We start from the raw sequence: 27,256 nt of genomic DNA, 5'->3' as shown, positions 1-27,256 counted from the left end.
GGGGAGATCTCCTAATCTGTGTTAATAGGGTCCTGAATCATTACAGCAGGTTCTTTATTAAACGACCTCCCATTCCAATTCTTAATGCAAGTGACAGATTTCACTGTGCTAATCTCTGGTACTAGGTTCTGTTTAATGCTTCTTGTAGGCAAAAAGTGTTTTAGCCCATATGGCCTCCTATTCACAACTTGTACTTTAGAAGGTTATTTCTTTGGTAAGTTGACTGTAATTTAGTGGAAGTAATAACAGGCTGTGTGCATTTTTCTGGATTTAAAAATTCTAATTTAAATGATAAGCAATTTATGCAATATCTTGAAGTTGCCTGACACATTGAAATTGAAAGAGGAGAAATGGAAGGAAATTACAGATCTTTTCTGGTTTTTTTTTCCCATCCTTGTTTATGATTTTTCTCTCATCATATATTTCTCAATGTGTGGTTTTCAAGAAGCAGGGTTTGATTAATGAAGTGTCAGATACAGAGACTGTCATAAGAATTTTGGCATTTATTATTTGCAGCATTTAAATTAGCTATGGTATTTTTAGTATTCCTAATTTTTTTTTTACAAATATCTGTTATCCTGTTGATAGTAAATACCCTCTTAGAGTAAATATCAGTACATGGTAAATCTTGATCTTTAGACAGCTGTAGTTGATATTTATTCAAAAATTATACCAGGTATTCAGATCTGCATTTTGATGGAAATATTTTATTTATTTCACTGATGTGGGTGATTTTGTTCCATGTCTGAGGCCATCGGGAGCATTTTACATAGGGAAATCAAAATCTGGCTAGAATTCTGTTTTGTGCAGTATCAGTAGGTCAAGTATAAGTTCAGTTGTTAATCTTTTGTTTAGTCCTTTTTTACTCTGGTCATCAGCAAACCTGTATCCTAGATTATAGATTTTCATATGATCGTGCTTTTGTATAGAAGACATGCCTCAGTTTAACTTAGTTGAGAACAAGTCTGATGAGAGCCACTAAAATAGGATGTTTCTCTGAAGGTTTTATGCTGGGTTATGATTTTGTATTGTAACATTAATGGATATTGTATATAATATTTCCTTGATGGGCTTGTGATACATCTATGAGCTCATTCCCTCCTGTAGGACTGTAGAGAGGTTTTTAATTTCTGACACATCCCACTTGAGTGTCAGTCTTGTTGTTGCACTTCTTATGCAAGCATCTCTACCTACCCTTCAGTGTTTCTTTTAATAGAACCTCTATAAAAGCAGGAGAAGAAAGAAGCACGTTTCATTTGGAGTATTAGGTTGTCTTTCTTTTGCGTTGTACCCTTAAATAAATAATATATCTCCTAGATAACAATCATATGTTCAATGAAGTGTCTTGCTTATCATTGAAGATTTTTTTCTTTCCCCACTCATGTTAAAGCCTACTTCCATGTTTTTTTTGTGCTCCCTTCTTTAAGTCTTTTTTGTCAGAATGTGTTGTGCTGTTTGACAAGGGGTGTGCTATAACACTACAAAAGCACTTTAGTCTAACTATGCCATTGGAAATGCTTGTGATTCAAGAACCTGACTGATACTGCTCCTGTATTGTGTAGAGGCATTTGGAAAACTTCCCAGTGACTTTTCAGCAAGCACTTAATGTGATTGATAATGCTCTGGGATAGAATCACAGATGTGAAAGAGACCTACTACATCACCTCTTCCATTTTCATATGAGACCAGGTTATATTCCCCCAACAGAGCATGCATCAAGTGTTAGATTCACACTACATTTGCTCTCCAACAGCTTTGCAAACCTGATACAGAAAGCATCATCCTGAGAGGCCTTTAAAATGTATAGAAAAGAAACAGAGAGTCAAGGTTGTCCCATCCCTCTCTGTTAAAAAATCTGTGGATTTTTATGTGATGTTCTCAGTGGTGTTTTCAACAATGATTTAACTGTATTGCCTTCACTGAGTTGTCTTTGGTATGTCTGAGGAGACAAAAATGCTGAGTATTTCTTTGGAACTAAATAATATGACTCACAGAGGGGGGAAAAGAGGGGGGAAACTCTTATTTCTAAATCCATCCAGCTATTTCTTTTATACTGAGAATATATTGTAAATGCAGTTTTAAAAAATTTATTGTACTACCTTTCTTTGGTCAGACTAGATCACATTGAATTCCGGGTCTATCATCTGTGGGAAGCTGCTGCAATAAATTAAATCCTGCAACTTAAATATTGTCTTTTATTTCTCTTGTTCTCTTCCTTTCTGCATCCCTTCCCTCCCTCCTCAGGCAGCCAAGGGCAGTTCCCACTCACACAGAACGTCACTGTTGTTGAAGGTGGAACAGCAAATTTGACCTGCAGGGTCGATCAAAATGATAACACCTCCCTCCAGTGGTCAAATCCAGCTCAACAGACACTGTACTTCGATGACAAGAAAGGTAAATTGTTTCCTGAACTCATGCTTCTGCACTGGTTTTTAACAAGAAAGAAATGCTAAAAACCATTTCTCTTTAAAACTCTGATGTGAATGTATTCTAGGAATAGATGTCTTCCATTATAATTATTATGTGATTTTTTATTTTTTTGTCTGGCCTTCACTGAAATTCTCTCTTGCACATTATATTATATTTAAATTATTAAAGAAAAGGAATAGGATTTGAAAGGCTTATTTTAAGATAATTTGCACTGAAAAGTTTATTTTAAGATAATTTTTCATTGTTGAAAAATACATTGGAAGAGCATTTATGAGTGGCAAGAGAAGTGCTAGCCCATAAAACTTGTGACTCATTTTTATTAGTGTGTACACATAAATGTATATTCTATATATTTTTACATTTATTTATATAATCCTACTGTTTGCCACTAGTGTACAGCAGTCTGGTTGTTGGTGCAATGCACAGTTGCTGTGGTAGCTCTTCTTAACAGATAAGAAAAATGCTTGGATTTTGTTTCCAGATGTTTCCATGCACAGATTTGTTTACATTTTAGTTAAATTAGTGAAGAACAAAGGACTGGAAAACATCTATTCCTTACAAAAATAAGGACATTATTTTAAAGTGCTATATATTTGTAGACATTGAATTGAACTGGAAAAGCATTGCATTTTACATAATAGAGAGTTCATGTAAAGATTGCAGTAGATTCTGTAAATAAAGTTAGGAATAATAAAGTCATCACTTGGCTTTAATAAGTGTAAAAGCTTTGGTGCTGATTTCAGTGGTACAAAAGTTCAACAGTTAATTCTGGTGCTTGAATTTATTTTGAAAGGTGCTACATACTCTAGAACATATTTTAACAAGTACAGTTATTACTCTGCTCAAAATTAAAGAACTGCTGTCCAAATGCTTTGCTGAATGATTACAAGAGTTTAAAACACCTTGTAGGACTGAAAACACTTTGTGGATCTGTGCACTTCAATAAAAGAGAATCTAAAACCTTTCATTTTATCCCTGCAGAAGCTGTAATCAAAATATGTTTTTTTTACTATTAATATAATAGCTGAATAGAATCTCTTGATGGTGTTGAAGTGGTTCCTTTCTCTTTTATCTAATTTCCTGTAGCGTGTAATCATTTGATTTGCAATTTCTTTGAAATCATAAGTACCTTTTCAATGTAGGATTGAAGATGAGAGGTTTATAAGGTGCAGACTTTCCAGCTGTAAGTCCTGTGCTGTCACCTTTGCCCACATGCACCCCTTCATTTTATCTGAAATCATTAGTGATTTGGGGTGGGTAAGTAATGTCTGCAAACTAAAAGCAGAGACACCTTGTCTGTTGATAGAGCATATCAATACTCAGAAAATCTATATCTTTTATAAAATAAGTGACATTTTAAAGGATGCTGAGAAAGACGTGTGAGGACTGCACATACATTAATTTGAGCATTGTAGCCATTTTGGTGTGGATTGAATTTTCTGTGTGCTTTAGCAAAATCTCTACTTTTACAACAAATAATTGAAGTTTGTATTAGTTCTGAATATACTGAATTAAACCAACAGAATTTGAATGGCATGCAGAGTAGTAAGTACTAGAAGCAATTTATGTTCCCCACAGGAAATGTGCAGAGCTCAAGTGTGTGAATTTAAGGGACCACAGTCTTTATTGAACTTTTAGCTTGTCCCAAGACTTGAAGGAATATTTGATGATTAATTTTATGGGGGAATAACTCTGCATCTATTGCACATGGAAATGCCTTCATGTGGTGAAGAAAAATTTCAGATCCTTTAGTTGGAGATATTAAGTCATATGTCAGCAGTGGTTTGCACTCTGTGTGATATTTACAGTCTCAATTATACTGAGGGGTGAGCAGTACATCCAATTCCTGCATGGAAAACATTCTGACACTCCTGAAAGTGAAGTTACAGCTTTCACTGGCAATTTTTCCTGTTTGTATATGTATGGGTTCCTATAAGTAAGAAAGATATTTCCTTCACATGCTTTTGATGGTTGCATTATTGAGCCAAAATGGAGAGAGATATTTATTAGTGGTTTTGTCAGGAAATGATGGCAAGTGAAACTGTAAAGGCTTCCCCATTTTTTCTTTCCTCATTTCCCACTTCTCCCAGCCTGGCATACAATTTGGCTATAAAAAAAAGCAGCTTTCTACTAGAACCAGTCATTGCATTGAATTTATTGCCAGCAGTGCCTCTGCCAGAGTCTATTCAAACCTGTTAGCCAAAACCAACCTCCAGGTCTTACTTGTCCTTTCAACACCATGAGCATTGCTTTTTAATAGCTGTGTTTCTCAAACCCTGAAAATTAATGGAAGCTTGAATAGCTATCGAATTATATTCTGCGTGGAAAACAGGAGCTTAGACAAGCAGCATCACCAGCAGCCTTTATATCCATCAGAGCTGAGTAAATCTGAGTGTTGCCATGTTCAGAAATAAATCAAATTTGCTTACTTTGAACTATACTTCCCCTCAATAGGTTATTTTCTACTTATATGACTGGCACACACAGGAGTGAGAGTGTATTTCTTTCATGTCTGGAAGTATAAACAAATTCAAGAAACCTTTTTTTGATAGCTATATATTTTAATAATTATGAGAGAGTCAAATAGTAAAATGAAGAAATGCATGTAAGTGTCAAAAGAGGGTTGAGAGTCCAGCAGAATATGAGGGAGGTGAAAGCTGCCAGTATATATAATAATTAAGGTTAGAAAAGGCCTTTAAGATCTCATCAAGTCCAACCATAGACCTTAGGACCACCACCATATGGCAGAACAGGTGCCAAAAATAGAGGAAATTGTCCATGCAGTGAAAAGCTGTCCCTTGCTGGATTGTCCTTGACAAGACCCCTTCCGTGCTCATTCTTCTTTCTCAAGCAAGTTGGTTCCTCTGTCTTGCAAAGCCGTTTTCTGACCAAAATAGAACTTCTGGTGAAAAAGGAAAAAAGAGTCAGTAACCTGGAAGAAATGTGCCCTTCAATTTCCTGTGCCTTTCCACAAGGAGTTAACTATTAGTCTCCAGTTTATTAAAAATGGATTTCACATCTATTATGAAAATCACACTCATGTAATTTTGCATTCTTCTGAACGGTGATGCAATCATTGACATTGAAGTTAGGAGTCATTCTTCCTTTTCTGTTCTAGATATTTTAAAGTACAGAAGTGTAATGAGCCAGACACACTAATACCAAAACCACATTATTAAAATTACTCTTCTGCTTCCCCTCACATACTGCTTTGGCCACCTCTTTCTAAGAGTTTTGTTTTTTTTTTTTCCTCATTAAGGAGGATTGTGTGGCTGGTAACGAACACTTCCACCCCCAATCTTCTCATCACATTAATATTTATTTATTATTTATGAAGGAGACAAGAACTGTTTTTAACTTGGGACATTTCTGGCACTTGGCCTATACAGCCTTAAAATGATATAGACAAAAAATCAGACAAGCCTCATTACAGAAAGGGCAACACTGAATTTAGTGAATGTGAAATTACAGTTCAGAAGTTGTTTCCAGGTCTTCATCACTTGCAGTACATCTACTTTGTTTTCATTGTAAATTTAGGCCTAAAATGTGTTTGACTCATTGTGATGATTGGAATAGGGAGGATAAAGAAATCCTATTTTCCTACAGGAAATTAAATTACAGCTTTTTTTATTATCTTACCAAGGTGAAACTGTTGCTTCCCTCCAACTCTTTCTTTGACATTAAAATATATTAAGATCTGAAATAACTTTGTCTTCATTATTATTCTAACACAGAGTAGCTAAAGTATATGAAAATAGAAATGCTTGGTCGGGTGGACTTGATCTCACTGGTGATCTGTCTGTCTCCTTGCTGTCCTTTTTGGTACTTCTGTCTTTTTCTGGTTCCTCTACCTCAGAGATTCAAGAGCATTGTGTATTAATTATATTTTTAGTTCTTTCTCTTTCATTGAAAACATCAAATCTTTACCAGATAGTAAAAAAATACTGTACTGAGTAAGTGGATACATGCTCCTAAATGTTAATTAGCTTAACAACCTTACCTTGGTCTCCCACTCCCTGCTCCCCCAAGAGTATTTTAAAGATTGTGTCTTCCTGAAAAATAGGAATTCACAACTCACCCTAAGGAAGTCCAGATTCTCTGGAAACAAGTGCAAATCGTGTGCTGCACTTGAAATGAGTCTTTCCCTGCACAATTTTCAATTAAAATGAATAATTGCCATAGAAACCTCCATATCATTTTATGCACCCAAGTACCCATAATTGCATAGCTGCCTTTGGAAGAAGCACAATGTGCAACAGTGTAGAACTGGCAGATATTATTTTAAATTAATATAGGTTATTTTAGTTTATCTTCGCTGGTGTCACTTCTTAAGGATTTTGAGAGGGCAATAAATGCAGAGAGACATAAATATGAATGCAGAGCTATAAGAAAAAGGCCATAGCATGGAAACACAGAGATATATGATAAAGAGAAGACTGAAAAGAACCTTTATGCAACTTACTATAGCAGCCATCTTCTCATATTCCCATTCAGTAGGGAATATAGATAAATGTGTATCAGGATATTGAGTTGTAAAGGAGGAGTGTACAATTGAACAATGGCTGTTGATATCAAAGGTGTTTAATCTCCTCAATATAAAAATGTGTAATCGGACTACCAAAAGGAAGAGAATCTATACCTAGTGTGTACAGACCTAACAGTTTTGCTCAGTCAGGCAAGTGCAAGTGTAAAATACCTGCTCTCCACCTTAACAGGGAAGTCTTCAGGTCTCTTGATAGTAAAACAAGGGTGTGTTGACATTGACCATGATAAGTTTGCAACAAACTGACACAGATTTTGATGAGACATGTGCCTGATGCTAATCATAGGTGGGGACGTGTCCCCTGTGCTTTCATCAAGTAGTAGCACTTTCATGTATTACTGAAAAATTAGAAAGGCTATTCCAGCCTCAGAATTATTCATTTCTCCACAGCAGAATATGTTTCTTTAGATGACCTTTGATTTTTTACGTGTAAGAGTGCTTGGCATTTACGTAGCTCTCTATCATCTCAATACCTTTCAGAGATAGTGGTGCACTAGGCAAGGGTTGTGAGAGGCCACTGATTTTGCAAAGCCCTCGAGAGCTTCCCTGATAGGCACAGTGCTTCAGGTGATCTCAGGAACATGTTTGGGTACAGCAGCAACCTGCGAGGTTCAGCATTTGCTCCCTCTCAGGGGTGGCAATACTGTGTTGGAACTTTCATGTGGGTTAAGAAAGTTTAGGCCGTGTCTCTCATCAAACCATCGTGGCTGTTGGGATGTGCTGTCAGCTCCATGAAAACAACTCCTGACATTCTTCTTTCTCAATAGAAAGATATTTAGAGGGAGATGGAAATTCACTGCGTACAAGGCATGGGATTTTAATTCCAGTGTCATGTATGTCACTTTAGAAGGATTCATTAGTGCAGAGAATTCTTTTTTACTGTAACACTAAAATGGTGATTGAACTGCCACCCAAAAGGCTGGTCCTTTCAGGTATGAAAATCCTGTCTTTTTGATGTTATAGATACTGAACTCCATCCTAGACAGCTGTATTTATTCTTTGACTTTTTTGTGGCAGACAGGCTCCAGCTATTGAATTTAAGTATAAACCAAATCTACGCCATTCTCTGGTGATTCAGCCTCAGATTCTAATATGCATAAACAAGCAGAGGTACTTGTGAGTTACAAAAATAATTTGAGGATATTTCTGACTGGGGAGAAATCGTGAACTTACCTCTTGTAGACATTTAATGATTCTAGTAAGCAGTTGAATTTAAGATGTAGGTGAGTGTGTAGACAAAAGGAATAGGCTTGTACAAAACATGAGTCAGAGAAGCAAAGAAAATAATGTTTCTTTTTGCAGTAGAAAGGAAAGTAGAACATAGATGGTTTAAATTAGTTATGCAAGAGAGGGAGGCAGGCTGTATTGTTGGGAGGATGGAGAGCATTAGCATTTAGGCAATGTGAAATTGAGTAGCAATGATGAATGGACTTAAGTCTCTACCTTCACATGCTCTGTTTCCTGTTACATAATTGAGTGGAGATGGTATCAGACAGGAGATGATGACCAAGCTTAACCCCATCCTAGGGTACACATATAAATTAGATTCACTGTTACTTAGAGTTTAATAGACTCTTTCAAGGAGAGAATACCTTGTAGTCAACCTAAAGCAATAGGAAATGCAAGAAAACTATATAGATAATTATTGAAGGATTATTTTACAACCAGATAAGTTTGGGAATAGTTAGTGAAGAGGAACAGGATTTTATTTTATCTTCTTTTTTTCTTCCTGACCTGAATAGCAATAGTCTGTAAATGCTTTATAATATTTAGGAAATTTCTAGCACTTAACAAAATAATGTATGAGGTAGAAATACAATTTTCACAATGAGCTTTCCATAAAAATCTTTTAGAGTAGTCATTCCAAGATATGTAGTTGAGAACATCTTTTCCTGTTGGTCAGATCTGTTGATTTCACAACTATGCCAGACAAATATCAGTAGCCAGGTCTTATCTTTCCTTGAGACCCACAGTATGATATATGGGGACAGATAACCTGGGTGAAGTTGTTCAGCTGCAATTTTCTTTCTTACCAATGGGTTCTTGCTCTCACTCACTCCTCTTCGAGGGGGTAGAGGAGAGAATCAGAAGGGCAAACCCAAGAAAAACTTACAGATTAAGGTTAAGAGAGTTTAATAAGAGAAGGAAATAGGAATGAAAATTTCCAAGTAACGGAAAGGCAGTCACGCTGTCACACCAGCAGTGTGATGCACCAGTCACTCTCTAAGCAATCCCTACTAGGGGAAAACAACTCCCAAGTTTTTTATTGCTGTATTTATGGACTGTTCTATGGTCAGATTGGGTCAGCAGTCCTGGCTGTGTACCTTCCCAACCTCTTAGGCACTTCCAGCCTTCTCACTGTGGGTGCAGAGTGAGAAACAGAGAAGGCCTTGACACTGCTCAGTGATATTCAGTGCACTGATCTGTTTTCCACACTGTTTGGTCATGAACCCAAAGCACAGCACCATACAGGTTGCTATGAAGAAAATTAATTCCATCCCTACCAAACCCAGCACAGTTTCCCTCTGGGTCATGGATAGTAAACAAGCTTAAATCATTTTGGTTGGTAGTTCCTTAGTGCTCTGGGGAAAGAAAGAAGCTGTCTTAGAGCTTTTGAGATCAAGTGTCTCCCTTTATCCTTAAACCCCATGGTTTCAAAACAGGTTGCCACTTTTGAAACCTGGAATGTTTGTGTTCATGCATCTTAAAAAAGATAACGTGATAAAAGGGACCAGGAGTCTGTTAAAATATCTTGACAGCTATTGTCTGCATGAATATGAAAATTACATTTTAAAAATGTATTACAATACATTAGAATATAATTTCATTGCAATAAATTAGTAGAACTACTCCCACTTACAGCAGTTATTTTTCCATTTCTTAGCAGAATTAAAGGAGTAAATGGCCCTATTGTAGAGATGGTTAGAAAGTGTAGGAGTTTGCATTATATTGTGCTGAAGTGTGGGTATGTGCAGAAATTGAGTTTACCAGCACTCAAGCTAAATGGAGAATGAAGCTGATACATTGGTATATGATGAATTGAAGCTGTAGTTGTGATGACACTGCTAAGATTACTCTGTAATGAAGTTTCATGATACTTAGGCTGCTGGCTATTTTTGTTTTAAATGGCAAAGAATATTTTATGTGTGAGAATTCCTTTTTTTTTAGGGTGGGGGCAAAGTTGAGGTGCAAAGAGAAATTTCATATATCTGCACTCTCTGCAGAGTGAATGAGCCAAACTTCCTTGGATTTTGGAAGAAAATGGACCTGTTACATTAAATTCTGAACCTGTTGGGGTTTTTTCAGACAACTCTTAGAGCAAATGATAGCGAGGAACAATTTGAGTGCAGGGAAGGGCAAGTGGGACAATACACTTGCAATGATAAGCGGTAGATCCCAGAGCAGTGGAGCTCAGCATTGTACATCATAAGAAACGTGAAGGTAGGCAGAAAAAAGACATTTTGTTTTTAATCAGGAACACAGCGAGGAGTGTTCCTTTGGGAAGGTGAAGGTTATTTTTTTTGGAGAAACTATGTGACAGGCAAGAATGCTGATTGTTATATCACAGTGTATTCTGTACTCTGTAAGCAGAGTCTTAGGAATAAGAGGGTCACCAGACAGACCAGAACCTGAATGTTTTGTCATACAAGTGATTGTTAAATCCAAGAAAACTGAACTATGGAGAGCAAAAAGAATTGTCTTTGCAAACTGAATTTTCACCTGATATTTTCAGGTCTGGTGAAAATTACGCTTCTCAGAGGAAAACGGCAGCATTGGAAGATGTTGAAGTGCAAATATTTAGAAACAGCATATCAGTATATAAATGGATAGCTTTAGGATAAAAGCATAAGAATATTTATGATAAAAGGGAAAGACAATCATGGAACATTTAGATATTCCTCAGACAGAAATGTGTGATGTTGGATACAGAAATAAGAAAAAATTCACACCACAAGTGTAGTCATGACTTTGCATCTGGAGGACAAAAATCTTCCAAGGGCAAAGAAGAAACCCCTGAAAATATGACAGTATCTCTGTGGCACTGTGCCAAGAAGAGACATCTGAGCTAGCTAAGGTATTGCAGACCAGTCTGCCCAGATTCCACAGCGTTTCTCCAAGCAAATTAGATCAGCTGAAAAGAACATATATAGGATGGCTTTTAGACACGGATGTAACCTAACACATTTAAAATTTAAGATTCTGCACCACTCTGGGTAGTGGTACTGGAAGCAGTCAGTCAAAAGCTGACTTTGAAACAGGAACTGAAATGAAATGTAATACAATCTCAGCAGCCCTACACTAACAGCAGGTGGTACAGTCACTGCTATTCTAGCTGCTTTTAGAAGGGTTAAAATGGAGATTAGCTATCAGTCAGTAAATGCTGGAGGAATAAAAAAACACAACAGGTCAAGGAGAAATGTAGTTCAGAAGAGCAATCCAACGACATATTTTTATAGAATTACCCAAGTGGATGGAAAAGAACTCCAAAGGATATGACTGAAGGACAGTGACTGCCAGGTAGGAAAATACTAATGGAATAGGAAAAGCCTCTTCTATCAGCAGGATTCAGAATTCCTACTCTGCCTTACCTAGGCCTGAGACAACTAGAATGATTCCAAACCCACCCCAGAACCTGGTCTGATGACAGAGTTCTACCTGTGTGCTCCAGCCCTGTGCCCTCTGAAATTACAGCTTCTCTGGTGAGATGGAGGCTTTGCCAGATTGTGAGAACATTTCCATCTTGCTCAGACAAATAGGGTGGAGATGTCCCAGAGATGTTCTGTCCCCACAAGGTTGAATTAGCAGGATTTAGGAGCCTGTTGGCTCAGGGAGGTAAATCCTCTCTGAGTCAGAGCTGGCTGGAATACAGTGAATATGAACATCTCTGTAGCAGGCTTTTCTCCACACACTTAGCAAGGGTCAGGACAGCTTGTGTCTCTCTTCACTGGATATGTTAAATATATGTATAATATACCCACTAAAGCAAATTTGTAAAAGATGTGTACTAAATCTAAGTGAAATTTTTGAATGGCTGCGGTGCATTAGATTATCCACCTTATCACGTGGATAGAAATTCTGCTCTATTAGCAAAAATAGAATACCATATTTAAATGTCTGTCATCAGTGGGAAATAAATTAAAGGCAATTTTTACCAAATCTAACATCTGATGTTATGAAGCCACTCCAAAAGCCAGATGAGTAGCTTACAGGAGGATCACGGTATTAAGGTCAGGCAAACTGCAGATTTCAATATATCCAAAGATTTAAATAAAAGCAGTAAATGTATGCTTTAATAGTGCCTTGGATGTGCCTAAAAATAATACTGTTTTCAATTTCTGAGGTGGAAGCATGGGATCTACCATTATTAGAAGTGCTCATCTTTCCTCTCCCTTTTTGGTAGAACCTTATTTAAGGAACATGATTGTTTCAGCACAGAAATTGTAACAAATCATCGTGTCCTGGATCTTTAAGGATCTGTGTGCAGAAAAGTAATTGCTGATGAGCAGCTGATATGGGGTGAAAATCCTCAATACCTCAGTGAGAGACTCTGCAATGTTCTGCTGTGAGCCAAAGAAAATAACTTTAAATTTAACTGAAACGAGAACTGAATCAAGCTGAATGGAATTACTTTCAGAGGCATGTTCTCTTGGTAAAAGGAGCTTGAGGAAACACAAAAACCAAAAAGCAATTGTGTAAATGGAGAAGAGGAAAAAACAAACCAATCAACTAGTAGCAGAGAGAGTTTAACCTCATATTAACAGATGTATAAAAAAAATTAAAATGGCTTTAACAGTTTATCTACAGTAACTAACAGGTAATTATTGATATTTTTATATTCACTGTCAAATAGCAATAGGTTTTCAGTATACTGTTTAGATAATATAAAATAATTACAAAACTGGGTCAAAAAATTAAGCTTCTGAAATCTAAAATAATACCAAGATGTAATATAAGCAGATAGACAGTAACAGAAATATTTTTTTAAAGAAAAAATGCAGATGAGAATTTCCATCGTGGAGTCTGGGATAGTAAAAAGCATTTCCTGTATGTGACAGCTATATTAAGTCTGGAGCAGCATCCCAAGTTCCTTCTAATTCACTGAGATACATCCCAAGTTTTGGAACAACCATTATCTTTTCCTTCCTTGAACCTCTGCTTAGCTTTGGAAGCAAAGGCCCATGAATCAGTCTGATCAAACATTTTAAGTGTAACCTGTCAGAAGCTGTTACTATTTTATTTCTATCTATAGCTCTATTGTCCGGCAGCAGCCTGAGAGAATAATAATGCCATGCAATTACACCGATGGCTCACATGCATGTTAGATAGAAGCAAAGCAACTTAAATAGAATTTCTCATTATTTAAAATAACATTTAGAAGCAAAAAATACAAAACCATTTTACTAGATGGGTCTTCCCATAAGGGTTATCTGGTCATAGTTTAGTTTATTCCAGTAAACAAAAGCTTAGTTTATAAAATGTACAATGCAATGTACAGTCTTAGCACATGTGTGTTACCTATCTTTCTTCATGCAGGACGTGTTTCCTCTTGTGTTATTCTTTAGGTTTTTCCAGGTTGTTTTTTTTTTTTTTTTTTTTTGGTTGGTTGGGTTTTTTGGTTTTTTTTTTTTTTTGTTTGTTTTTTGATTTTTTTTTGCCTAAAAATAAAGCAGGTGCCATTTGTATCTTCCCCATCCTGAGTGAAATTGTCTTTAGTCTCAGTGCAAGTCTCATTCTTTCTATTTTAATACCATGGTTGTGATGATATTAGCACAGAGTAGAAAACTTGTCTGCATTGAACTGTGTTCAGGAAATGAGTCAAGCTTGATCAGATTTACATGATATGGGTGCAGAGATTAGTACTCATATTAATTGTAAATAATAAAATCAGTGCAGACAAGACTTAAAATCTCATTAAAAGGAAGAAGAAATTCCAATGATTTGCAAATCGATTCATAGCATGTGATTCTCAGAATAGTGCCCTGAAATCCTTTTTACCTCAGTTACAGAGACAGTAAGTTGTGTCAGCCACTACAACAGCAGAAGAGAAGCTGTGGCACTGTTTATACTGGAATCAAACAGTTGTGGGTTTGCGTGCTGTTTGAGCAATTGAGTGGTGAGCAAGGTTTAAAAATGTTATTATATTATTAAAAATACACGTGAATAATTCAATCTCTTAATTGTCAAAGGTTGCTAAGAAGAAGCAGAACAGTCACATTCCATTTCTGTTAACAGCATGACAGAAAGTTTTTGTACACAATTAATGCAATGCTTATCTGAAAATGAGAGATATGGTCTGGGAAGTAAAGAATTGTCTCTGTTGAGTTGAACCATGGGGAATTTCTGGAAGATTTACAATTGTATTGGCTCATTGCTTAATCGGATGGCAGAAAGATGTTCTCAGTATGTATTCCTTTCTTTAATGAAAGAGGTGATTAACCCATGCCAAATGCTATCTTTAAAGACTCTTTTTCTCCAACTACCTAGCAAAATTATATTTAATCCATCTACAGATGCACAGTATGTTCTGCTGATGTAGTTGATAAAAGACATTTTTGATCCTTTTTAATTTTTGAAGGGTAAATGTTTATCACAGTCACATCTTCTGAGAAAAGCAGAAGAGACCTGAAGGACTCTGTACAGCTGAGCTCTTGGCAGGTCTAGTAGCAGCACTTTAAAATGCTCCTGTCTCCAGTTGTCTGCCCTGCCCCACTGCCAGATGTTATTTAATGGCGTTGTGAAAGCAGCAGCAGAAGGGAATTTGCTCTTTGCCAGCTCGTTTCTATCTGATTTTGTTCCTTTGTTCTGATTCTGTTATGGGAGTGGTAATTGCTAGTGCTGGGAATAGAATCCAAGGCTGTTCCTTTAACCACCATTACTAATTCCATCAAAGCACTTATGCCACAACTCAGACTGCTACAGAATAGCTCTGCTCTGCAATCCTCTGCTCTGCCTGGGGAACTCTCCTGACAGTTCTGATCCACTGGAAAAGTAGAAATGTCAACTTAAAAAGTCAGACTTGTATCTGCATTAGTCAGAGCTTTCTTAGCAACTGACTCACACACACGAATTTTTTCTCTGTGCAGATAAGCCAGGATTGTGAATGGGTATTTTTTTCTGACCTGTTGAAGGCTTCAGTTTCCTCTTATTAGCATAAAAACATTTTCTTATCATTTTCTTCCTCAGCGCCTTGATGCTGCCTGGTCAATGTTTTGAATTTTAAATGGCTGTTTCCCCATGTATGACAATCTGTTGGAGTGGGCAGGGTGGTGGGGCACAGAAAGGGGAGGGCTTGTTCTTTTTTTTGTGTTTTGCATGTAAAGTTTCATACTGGAATTATTTTTCCACTCAGCTAGGAGGGTCACCTTAGAGCTGAGGCAAGTAGGAGCCTTGAAATCATGCGAGATGCTGTTCCTCTCAGTCAGGAGGCTGAGCACCACCCGAGGTGCTCTTGTTAAAATACCTGTGTCAGCCTCTGTTTGTAGTTCTTTGGGAAGTGTTTAAAAGACCTCATGGGTGCCAGTTTCTTCTATCTGACAAGGATCCTTCCTGCATGTTTTCCAGGTGAATTGGTTGCTCACCAGTCACAGTAAGAAATTCTTATAAATAAAGTATCAAGGCTTCATGTGAATGACACCTGCCTGATCTTTCACCCTGAATTAACTCTGGGAGAAGACTAGGAAAAGACAACATTTTTGACAGTGAAGGACAGAAAATATTTGAAAAAAAGTATTAGACCACTGCACCCACACTTTCTGTAACAGGCATCCTTAGTCATCAAGACACGTTTGTCCTTCAGGCATAGCTGTGGTTGATGCTTAGCAAGCTTCTTTACTGAAGCTTTTGAGTGTTAATAATGGAAACTTCATGTCTCTCTTAAAGCTATTCTCCTTCAAAACTTAACTGCAGTGAGATCTGGACTTGCTGTTTTTCAGGAAATGTCACCATTTTAATATTCTTCTCTTCAAAATGTAGCATTAAGTATCAAACTTGATCTGGAGGAGGGGAGAGAAATTGCCTGATGTAAATATATTATCTTTTAAAAATAATTTTAAAGTGTTTATTTCAGTTCAGCTTCATAGGTATGGAATGGAAACTTGTTCTGAAATTAATATCTCAATCTATTATCATCACTGTGTTCAGCACAAAAACAAAACACAGTCCTTTTCCAGCCACTATGGAGAAAGTTAATTCCACCCCAGCCAAAACCAGCACGCCATTCTAGCATCACTTTTTTTTTTTAATAGAAAGCAGTTTTGAAAGAAAGTTTTAAAATAGAAAGTAGAAAATGAAGCATTAGTACATCAATTAATTAATGATTTTCTCAATAAGGTGGTATTGTCAATGGGGGCCTTTTGCTAGCTTTGTGTGAAACACATCAGCCTATCTGCACAGATCACTGATAAAGCATCTTTCCTTTCATTGGCTCTATTCAAAGCCTCCGGTTGAAAACTGAATGTAATTTAGGATTTGGTTTTATTGCCTCACATGCCCATAACAAGCAAGCTAGACTGGAACCATGGAGAGGTCTACTTCAAGAATCAGGTCCATACATGTATGAGTGGACATAAAACTGAATTTCAGTCTCTTGGGATATAGGAGTAAGGGATAAACTTTGGCACTACAGAGCACATATTCTGACAGAGGGGAGATCAGGGCCCTGGGTCAGAGCTGTGAGCTCATTCCCTGCTCCATCACAGATCTGCTCAGGGCTGAGGCACCTGTAAGTGCCTGGCTGCAGAAAGTGAAAGGGCAGCATCACAAGGTAATGTGCTGCTAAATAGCATTACTTTGTGTTGTGGAAAGCTCCACCAGTAGGACAAGTTCATGTTTTGGTTTCTTTTTGTACCAGTTTCTGGTGGGATTTGTTCCAAGGAGAAGCAGAAACAGAAAAGGTGTCTCCTGTTTTCTCTCTGGGGTATCTTGGGGTTTTTTTATGCTTATTTTCAGAAAGTAAGCAGCCTCAATGGGGACAAAAGAAAGCTACAGTTTGCAAGTCCTTTAAACATTTATTTTTTTTCCCTTGCTTATTAAAAATAGTGTACACCCATCTTCTAAAATAGGAGGGTAAAAAACCAAGATGTATCTGTTTTGATGCCCTGCTCTTTTACTGAACTCTTGTACTCCAACTCCCGAGGAAATGAAAACTATGATACGAAACATGCTTGTGGCTTTGTGTAAAATAATCCACTTCTGTAGTGCGTTAGACTTTTAAAATCCAGCTTGGTTTGAGTGTTGAAGTTACCAAGGATGTGCATCCTTTTACCCATTTATAGATGCAGGTGTGCAGAACGATGGACTTTACCCATTCTTATCAGCTACATCCTTGCTTTATTACTCACATTATTCTCCGTCTGACTGTACTGCAGTTAAGGTGATGGAAGAAAAGTCTCTTCCAAACATATTCCTCTCTGTTCTGTCCTTGCTCCTCAAGCCAGAGTTCATCATCCCAGGATGATGCAGGGCCACATCAGCACACAATGCAGAGGCTCCTGACAACAGCTGCAAACGCTCTCCTATCATGTTATGTTTGAACCACTTCTTTTGAGAGGCTATAGGGGAATTTAAGAAAGTTAATGCAACTCAGGTCAGCTTGTGCTATTTCCAAGGTTTTTAAGCCTGGATGAGCTTGGACTCATCCTCCAAATCGATGTGTCCTAAAGTGTATATCATTGCTTTTTCAAAAATGAGAGGATTTACTGTCCAAAAAATGTCAGCCTTGCTTCTGAAGGCTTTAAGAGGTGCAGTTCATCCGTGTTTAACAAAATCTGCTGGCAATGATGATGTCAATTTGCAATGAGGTAAGTTAAGGGGTCTGTGTACAATCTATCAGTGCACTGCAACTTCCTGAGAGGATGGTTTTCACACTGGTCAGTAATAAACTCACTTTGCTGAAAAAAAAAACAAACCTTAACCCCACACCCTCATGAATGTAGATTATCTCTTTCAGATTGTGACAGGACCTTCCCTTTTCTTCTAAGACAGTCAAGCAGCCTACATCTGTGTTGATGTTTTCAGACATGGGAGAGAGTAGCAAAGGAAAAGATTAAATGGCAGTGATATGAAAATGTCCTTATTCATTTTATGTGCTTTGTAACAATTTTGAAGAAAGATATTCCAGCAGTCATATTTCCTTTCCTTAATTTATCTACAACAATAAATGGGTATTTTTTTTTACATCAAACTGATCAAGGCACAGTCGATCAGAGTTGTCCTTCAAGTTGTTATAGAGGCGATAAGGATTAATTTCTTACTTTAAAATGTGCAAATTACTCTCCTTGTCTGAGAGCAGTATGTCACCCAGCCATCCCCCCATTACCATGGTTTAACTTATGATAAAAAGGGCCTTGCATCTCACTGTACAGGCATGGCATGAAGGAGACCTATTAGTAAAGATTTAATAGGCCTGGAATAGAGTGTAATAGAAATTGAATTGATGTAATTTATGTGGTACTGAAAACAATATGATCTGAGAATCTTCAAAGGTTTTCCTTTCCTCAGTGGCTAGAAATGATCAGATATTTTCAAGTCATGTTCCTGCAAGGTGTGTACTGTCAGTGTGTTTTTCTCAGACTTGTTCTGGAATTTTGTGAATGTGCATTTAATCTGAAGTGCTGGAAGAAAAAAACGTTTTAGCTGTTTACAATTCCTAGTGAATCGTACCATATGATTGCACCATCATTTAACTCACATTTTCTTCTTCAAAATGCTCCCTCATTATTATGTTGTCCAGTTCCAATCTGTTTTAAAGAAAGTATGAGTATCAAATATCTGTAAATTTGTGGGTATTAGGAACATGAAAAAAAGTGATCTAAATATATTCTGCCACTGCAAGAAAGGCAGGTAGAATTTTTTTTTTTTCTTCTACACTTGAAGAGGCAGAGACTGGCCAGGCAGCTGAGAGAAGAGAGTGAGGCAGCTCTAGACCAGGAGGGTAAGTCTCAATTCTTTCTTACCCAGCAGGAAAAGAGGGAGAAAAAAGCTGAGAATTTTTATAAAGGTGGTAAATTAATACAAACAGGACAGACGTGAATGCTTGGGATTTCATGTTTTGGAACCTCTTTGCTGAGGAATTGACTAAAAAACACTGAAACAGCAAGTTCTTTGAAAACTTTGTGTGTTCAAGAAATTAAAATAAAATTTATCACTCCCAACAGTTGCCTTATAGTCAGGTTTTGTCTGTGACAGACCAAATCATGACACAGAGTAGCAGATGCAACTTTGTCCTCTGCAGTGGCTTTAACTTGCTTATGTAAGGAGGTAATGTGGTGCTGCAATTTTAAGTGTAAAGAAGTTCTGCACCAGGCTGCTGAAATCTGTATTACACAAACATGAAAACGTTCTCTTTCCTGGCGCTCTGCTGGAACCTTATTCATCCGCTGTTGAAGTGAATACAAACAAGTGCTCCCTGCAGGACACTGTTTATATCCAAGATGAAGAAGAGTTTACCATCTTGACTTTCATTCTGAAATTTTAAGCAATTTCACAACAGACTAGCAAAAAAGGATCCATTAAATATCCTTGTTAATGATATAAAACTGTCCCTGAAAGTAAAATAGGCATTTTGACAATGTAAGGCAGAGCATTCTTATAAAAAAGACGTACAGTTGAAAGATTGTGTAAGAATTGAGGATTTCACCCACTGCTAAAAAATTCCTTAGGGGTAAAATAGAAAATCAGAACCACTGAACAGACTAACTCACTATTTTATACTTAAAAATAATCAAAATCTACTTTAGCCATGTCACTCATGCCACATTGCAGTTTTTTGGAATTGAATACCCGGCTTCAGACTTCGCTTTTTGATATGCCCTACACCAGAAACAGGTAATTGTTGTTGTTGCTGCTATTATTATTGTTATTATTATTATTATTATTATATTAGCATAAGAAGTGGGAACCTAAAACCATTAAATGAATTATAGGAAACTTAACTTCTCACCAGAGGATATTATCTTTTTGACGTTAAAATAATAAACCAAATCTGATAGTTTACTTTGGATCTGTGCTACATGTAGCTGTGATGTTTTACAAGACAGACTTTTATTTGATAATTGCATGAATGGGAGCCTTGTGATAGTTTCTAGGAGGAGGATGATGATGATAATGTTGGAGATTTACTAGGAAGAATTTTGAAAGCCTGTAGGGCTCACCAGTTTAAAACCCAGTTTGGTTTTAAATGATTATTTCAGAATACAGGTGCTGGAAGTTGAGTATTTTGGATGAGATTGGCATTACTGCGACCCTGACTGTGACCAATCCTACAGCATTTACAAGGTGCAGTTTTAGTTAAACAGAAAGCTTTGAACATACTTAAGAATCTGTGAACACCTATTTTTGTCTGTTTTGTTGTTTTTTTGTTTTTTTTTTTTTTTTTTTAATATAAATCTGAGACTGTGATACAAAAGATGTTCAACTACATTGGGAAAACTGAAGTGCCTGGCTCTCACTGCAGACAGATCCACTTCACTATTCCCCACCAGGACCTTCTTTAGGAAAAGAATTTCTGGCAGTTAGCCATACTTTAAATGGTGCCTGACATCAGGAATTGAATTTTGCATCCTAATCCTAAAACAAATGGACTCCTAGATGATAATTACTAGCCCCAGGCGCTGAGGCAATGAGTTTCAAAGATAGGATGAAAAACAGTAGTCCCTGCCTTGTATGTACCCTGTTACACAAGGTGTTCTCCCAAATATTTATCAAATAATAGTTTTTAGAAGGAATAGATATAAGAGTAGCAGTGCATTGTTTTTGATTGATGAATCATATTTGTTTATATGCAAGATTTAGGAATTACTTACAAAGTTTCTGTATTAAGGCCCTTTTTTTCACAGGCAGTTTAACACAGCATGTCAGTCCTTTTGTCTTTTGAGGTAATGACTTGAATCTTATTCTGTAAGTGTCATCCAGAGAATAATTATCTTTGTGTAACTATTCAAAAACAGAGTTTGGTTGATTTCTTTTAGCTTGACAGCCATGTTTCTTTGGTTCAATAAATGTTATCAGGCATTCTTTTGCTGCTCCTATTGCATCAACTTTAATTAGTTTTTGATTGCTGTTGATTTCACAGCTTTTTCTCCTTAATAAATTGCATCAAAAATGCTTGAGTTTTTTGTTGCATCGGGTTTAATTAGTTTTGTGCTTTGCTTATTCTATTTTGCTTGCTCTTTTTAAAGAAACTCCCCCACAGCTTCTCTCTCTGAATATATCTGAGTCACTGATTCTGATGTTGATGATTAAAGGAGATTTTAGAACCTCTGATCATTGAACCTGTCTCTCTCCAGAGTGATGAGAACTCTCCTGTCTCACCAGATTGTTCTGGTGGCTGTGGTGTGTCACAGGAAGGTCATCAAAGGGCTTTGCACAGTGTTGCCATTTACCATGACATTCTCACAGCATATCAGCAAGCAGAATTCTTGGGTTCCTGATCTCAACAATTTCATGCTGCAAACTTCAAGTTGTTTATTCTAAGCAACTCAGAAGGAAAGCAATGCCATCAAATTGAAACGTGCAAGTGAACTGCATGTTCACCAACTTGTGCCAGTGATAGGCTCGTGCTGTAATCCTTTAAATATAATCAGGTGCTTTTGGAAGGCCATGTTTGGTGAGACTGATAGGCTATTTCATGAGAACTATCAACTCCCACCCTAATATTTTAGTCCTAAGGAAGTTAAGTTCTAATGGATAGACTTGGAATTAGATTCTTGGCCTTCTCTAGTTTTTCTAACTCATCACTTTATGGATAAAGTTTAGTTCTCACCAAGCTCAATTTAGCATATTTTAAAGATCACATCATCTGGAAGTTTCCGTACTCCTTGTTGCTCTCTTCATTTTTGCACCGTTTCACTGAAGATTTCTGTAGGATTCACGATTTTAAGTACTGAGTGTCCAAATGGTCCTCAGAGAACATCAGGAGGTGAGATTTCAGTACTCTGCTTCTTTAGGCTGCTTCTTTCTGTAGAAGAAGGTGGGAATTTCAGAGAAAAGGAAGTCAAAAGTCATATCTGCGAAGAAAAATGGGGATTGAAGAAGGAATAGAGATAGCTTCAAAGGAGATCAGAACAACATCTAAAAGAACACTATCAGAAAGAAAGAAACCTCATCTTAAATCACTTTGTGGTACTTTAGGTATCAGTAGCAGAATGACTTCTCAGTAAGACACTGGGAGGGCACAAACTGGCTGAGGGGAAACTGATAATTACAGAAAAATTATTTTTATGCCTAAAGTACGGGGTTAGGAGTCATGAAATGTGGTGTTGATTTCTCTTTCAATCAAAGTTTTCTTATGTAGCCTTTGGTAAATAAGATGGACTATCATCCATCTTAGGCTGATGGAAGTATTCCTGATTCACTTTTTTTTATTAATGAAGGCAATGGTAATGTTTAGCCATATTTCTGCAGCATTTCTCTGGCTCAAACATGAATAAGCATTAAAACAAAGCCTACTTTGATGATTTAAAATTCAGTGCCATCTTCCATCTGAAAGTTTCCAAATTCACATTTATAATTGCACAGAAAATATCCTTGACCATCACATAAAAGATTTTGAGGTCTTTGATAACTTCTTTATAAAAAATATTGTCTGTTTTTAGTAACAAGTGCTCTTTGCATCTGTCCCTTATGAAATTGTGGTTTAGAGAAAATGAATGTTCAGGATTTTTTGTAAAGGTTTTATTGGGGAGGAGGATTTGACAGAGAGTGAGAAATCCTTGCCTCTCTGGAAGTCTAGGAGATGGTCAGGTGAGGGTTTTTGTTAAATAAGCACTTTTGCAAATATGGCCATCAATCTCTTTCAGCCTCTGTCTGATGCCTGAGCTTTGGAGGATTGAAATGTCCCTTCTTTCTCTGCTTTGCCTCATATATATATATATATTATTATATTCTGCCTTTGAGGGCAGGGTATCTTTATCTTTGTTAGTGCACAGTGACCTAAATTAAAGATGTGGGTTTAGGGACTGTGTAACAACCAGAGCAAGTCGTAATTGTTGTTTTCCTAGCAGCTGCCTTTGAGACTGCTTTGTGTTATTCAAGTGCCAAATGTGTAAATATATTGGATAACCCACAGCAAATGTGATTCTATGGGTTATCTTCATATGAAGGTTCTTTCAGCATTTCTGTAGTTTCAGAGAGGATAGATTATTTATTTCATATATGAGGCTTTACAAGTAAGCTTTTCTCCTTGTGAATTTATGAGTTTCCATCTCAGTCTTTCCCTTAGCAACATCACATATAGAGTTTTCTCCAATGTTTAAATTGCTGACTTGCTCTGAACAATGGCAGCAAGACCCAATATTTAAGATGTAGAACTGGAATTTTGGAAGTCATACTGTTACCATAAAACTTAGTTGGCATTTCTGGCATCCAGAGTCCAAGAGCATTTTGTTACAGGCTTCTATTAGGAATGAATGGGTTGTTCACAGGAGCTTTCAGTATATATCTTGCAACATTCCTATGAATCAAGTCAGGGAATAATCAGATGTGTGGGACTGACCTCACAGTGCCTGAAAGCAATGCAGGCTCTTCCTGAGTTAGCTGAACAGTAGATGTAGGAGAAAATTCACAATAGATCTGTAAATAACAGAATTTAAAAAAAAAAAAAAAAAAAAAAAAAAAAAAAAAAAAAAAAAAGGAAGGTACTCTGTGTTTAAAGTTCCTTCTTGGAATTCTAATTCCAGGCTTCTGGTTCCTAATGTCTCCTGATGCCACATAGGAATTGCTTAATGATGGTTTCTCTATCACAGCCTTTTTGAAATGTGATCACTTCCCATCAGTGAGGTTTCCAGGCTTATTATATAATTTCAAATGTACTTTTGAAAGAGCTCTTAGTAGTTGGTTTCCTAGGCAGGCTTTTTTTTTTCTCTCATGCTTTTGAGATGGGTAATAACTTGCGATAAGAAATGCTCAAAGAAACTGTAAATACTGTAGCAAAAGCATTAACACAAACAAAGATGTGCTTATTTTCCTGAAGGCTGTTTCTGGGGGTTATCGTGACATCCTTTCTTCCTTTGACCAGTCATAATGTGTGGAGTCTATTTTTCCCCCTCCACTTCTAAGCTTTGGTATTATATACAATTTCTTGTACAAACAGGATCAGAAAGATTTTCCTGGGTTTTATTTGTAATGGAAAGTTTATCCTTTTTTATTACTTTCACTATTGACTCTTGGTGTGTTCTTGCCTCTACAAATGCTGCTGAAATAGCTGTTGTCATCCATTCTGTGATAGGTTTTGGCTGGACAGGTGCTTTAGGGTCAAATGATAGCTCATTCAGTCAAAACTGTGGTAGCAACAATTGCCAGCCTCAGGCCAGTTCCTGAAGTTTCCATTGTCATGGTTGCATTCAGTGGTTGCTTGTAGTTCTGAAACTTCCAGCAAAGTGTTAGTCTTCATTATTTATTTATTAAGAGCTCTCTAAAAAGCTCTGGTGATAAAGTTCCATCCATCTTCTAAACCAGAGGACCAATATGATATGGCATAAAGTAGCTGTCAGGAACTGACTAAACTTCAGTGACTGCAAGGATCTCAGGGTTCAAATGAACACCTGGTATTTTCCGCTGCTGTTTATGGGATTAATTCATGAATGAATTCATTCATTCTAGAAAGTTAATCCGTATGAGAGGATAGTTCCACAAACTCAAACACATGTGTGTTTCCTTCTTATGCTGACAAATACCCTTCCTCATCAGAATATACTATTTAATTTTTTTATAGTGTATTCATTTTAATGTTTTAAATAATAACAAATTTTAATACAGTTTCCAAAAGTCAAGAGTTAATTTTCTTTTTAGAAAATGAGGAGGTCCAAATGACCCTGTAGGTACTTCAAAATTTTGTAGTTAAATTCTAATATTAAATAATGCTTTGGATAGCGCATCAGGTAGTTCCAAGGGAAGTTATATCCACCAAAATCAATAGAATTACATGTTAATACTCTATCCCTGAGAACGTAGTTGTTAAAATCCTGGCCCATTTTCGATTGCAGTCCTTGAATTCTGAAATCTGGAATATAGTCAAGTGTATGCAATTTTTGCCTCTGAACTTCTTTTTTTAGAAGCATCAAAAGAAACTTCATATTATCCTCTTACCCATTTCCCCTGACAAAACATTCATTCAAATTTTGTACCAACAGTGTACAGATGATAACCTTTGCTTGTCAACTGAATGAGTCACTGTTCTATTTTTCCACTAAGTCATATAAACAGGATAATATTTTTATATTCATTAATATTTTAATGAAAACTTCATAATTATATTAATCACTTTATTTTCTTACAGTATGCATTTCCTTAAGATTTTTTACTGATGCTTACTCAAGTTGATAAAAGAAAGTAATACAAATCACAAAGAATATTTGAGAAGTTTACAACTCAAATTTGAATTTGTTGTCATAATATTGCTTAGCTTTACTGAATGTTGTTTGTAGTTTGTTCCACCTTTATTAAATTATTTTTTCATAAATGTGGTTACTGTTGTCATTTTCAAGATGAACACACACTAAAAGCAAACATTTAAGAGTGACATAAGAATTGTCATGGAGTCTGAAGCATTTTGTGACTCAGTTATCATCCCGGGGTAGGGCTTTTTTAGAACTTTAACATTTCAAGTTTATGTGCCCATTTTAATGTTCTTACAGTGATAATAAGATATCATCCATATGAGTAAATGTTTGCATGATGTGCTTAGAAAAACTGGCACAGCTGGCTTGGACCTTATCCTCTGCCATTACATAGCTTTTAAAACATCTGCTTCCCAGCTGACTGAGATTAAAAGGGAAGACTTTTCCATAGGCTTTTCCAAAGCTTCATTCCTTCCATTCTCTGAATGGTCCTAATGAACTTCAGTTAAAAATATGGATCCCTGAAGCACTCAAGAACAATGACTTTAATTTTTTTTTAATTCATCACAAAAATTATGTTAAGCATTAATAAAACCTGCGTGACTCATTATGACTTTAAAATATAGCAGTCATTGTCATAATGGATTTTTTTTGCTTCTAAATACAGATAGAACAGTAATATTTTATATTGTTCCCTCCATTATTTTATTACTCTGCACCCTCATTTATCCTTTTTACAGAAATTAACATGCTTTTAACATATGGGTATCCAAAACTTGGATAGACTTATGGTTTTACAGAAAAAAAAATCCAGTTGGACCATACATGAATCTAGGTATTCTACCTTCTTAGTAAGCACTGAAACAGCCTAGTATTAATTGCAAATGTAAAAAGAACTCTCCTCCCTCTTTTTCAGAAATAGGTCTGTCAATATTGACAGACCTTTTTATCTTTTTCTTAAAGTCCCAGAATCACCGAATGGGTCAGGTTGGAAGGGACCACAGTGGCTCATCTGGTCCAATGTCCCTATTCAAGCAGGGTCATCCCAGAGCACATTGCACAGGATGATGTCCAGAGAATCCTTGAATATCTCTATATCTCTAGTGAGTGACTAAGAGGAGAGTGAAAAAAAAATTATTTTACATCAGCAAGGTACTGATACCTCTTTAAACTACTTCTAAAATGTATGTCTCAAATCTTTGAGTCATAATTTTAGAATAGCTGGCATCTATAACAAACTTTTTGTTGGCTCAAGGACAAGTTAAAAGCACTGGTTTTTATGGTTTTTTCCACAATTAGGCTGTAATTTTCAAAAAAAAAAAAAAAAAAAAAAAAGGCTGCTAGCCCCCCTCCATTCCATGAACAGGCACAATCCTTCTGGAATTATCCAAGTGCTGCAGTCACCTGAGGTCTGCCTGCTTGGAGTTATAAATACAGGATTTATACCTTTATGCCCTCTTGGGAAGAGCTGGTGAGGCACTTCAAAGCAAGTGTTAAACCAAGCAAGATATTAAGGGTTTAGTCACCTTCTGTAGGGAAGCACAGATAGATAGATTTATAGGTATGTTGAAAGAGAGCAGGGCTCTGCATGGGAGAGTATCTGAGGTACAAAGTATTTATGTCAAATTTCCTTCTCATTGCCTCAGAGAGATAAACCTTTAAATAGTAGCCAACTGCAATGGTAATTGTTAAAGTGGTGAGCTGGTGAGCTCTCATCTATGTGAAAACAAGCAGTATACAAGAGCACATGCCTTTCATTATTTTGGAAGCAAATCTGCAGCACCTATCACAATTTTTGTAAAGGCTAAGGAGAAAATTATGAGTCCAAATACTCAATTTTTTTTTCCTTTTTAATAGCAAAAATGGGAACCAGGGCTGTTATAAATATATAGAAGTCACGTGCCCATACTTTGCAGTAAAACTGTGCTGTTATACAGATTATGGGACA

General features: G+C 36.6%; 1 protein-coding gene across 4 annotated transcripts in view; it reads left to right on the top strand.

Moving 5' to 3' along the window:
• CADM2 (cell adhesion molecule 2) overlaps window positions 1–27,256 on the top strand; it is a 571,727-nt gene that overhangs the window by 407,224 nt on the left and 137,247 nt on the right. For all 4 annotated transcript variants that reach the window (XM_068180588.1, XM_068180585.1, XM_068180586.1 and 1 more), the window contains one exon: window positions 2,245–2,394. In XM_068180588.1, coding sequence (XP_068036689.1) covers window positions 2,245–2,394 — 150 coding nt within the window. The remainder of the gene's footprint in view (window positions 1–2,244; window positions 2,395–27,256) is intronic.

Source organism: Anomalospiza imberbis, chromosome 2, assembly GCF_031753505.1.
Source record: "Anomalospiza imberbis isolate Cuckoo-Finch-1a 21T00152 chromosome 2, ASM3175350v1, whole genome shotgun sequence".
In the NCBI taxonomy this organism is placed as follows: domain Eukaryota; kingdom Metazoa; phylum Chordata; class Aves; order Passeriformes; family Viduidae; genus Anomalospiza; species Anomalospiza imberbis.
This window is presented reverse-complemented; position numbering and strand designations above follow the sequence as displayed.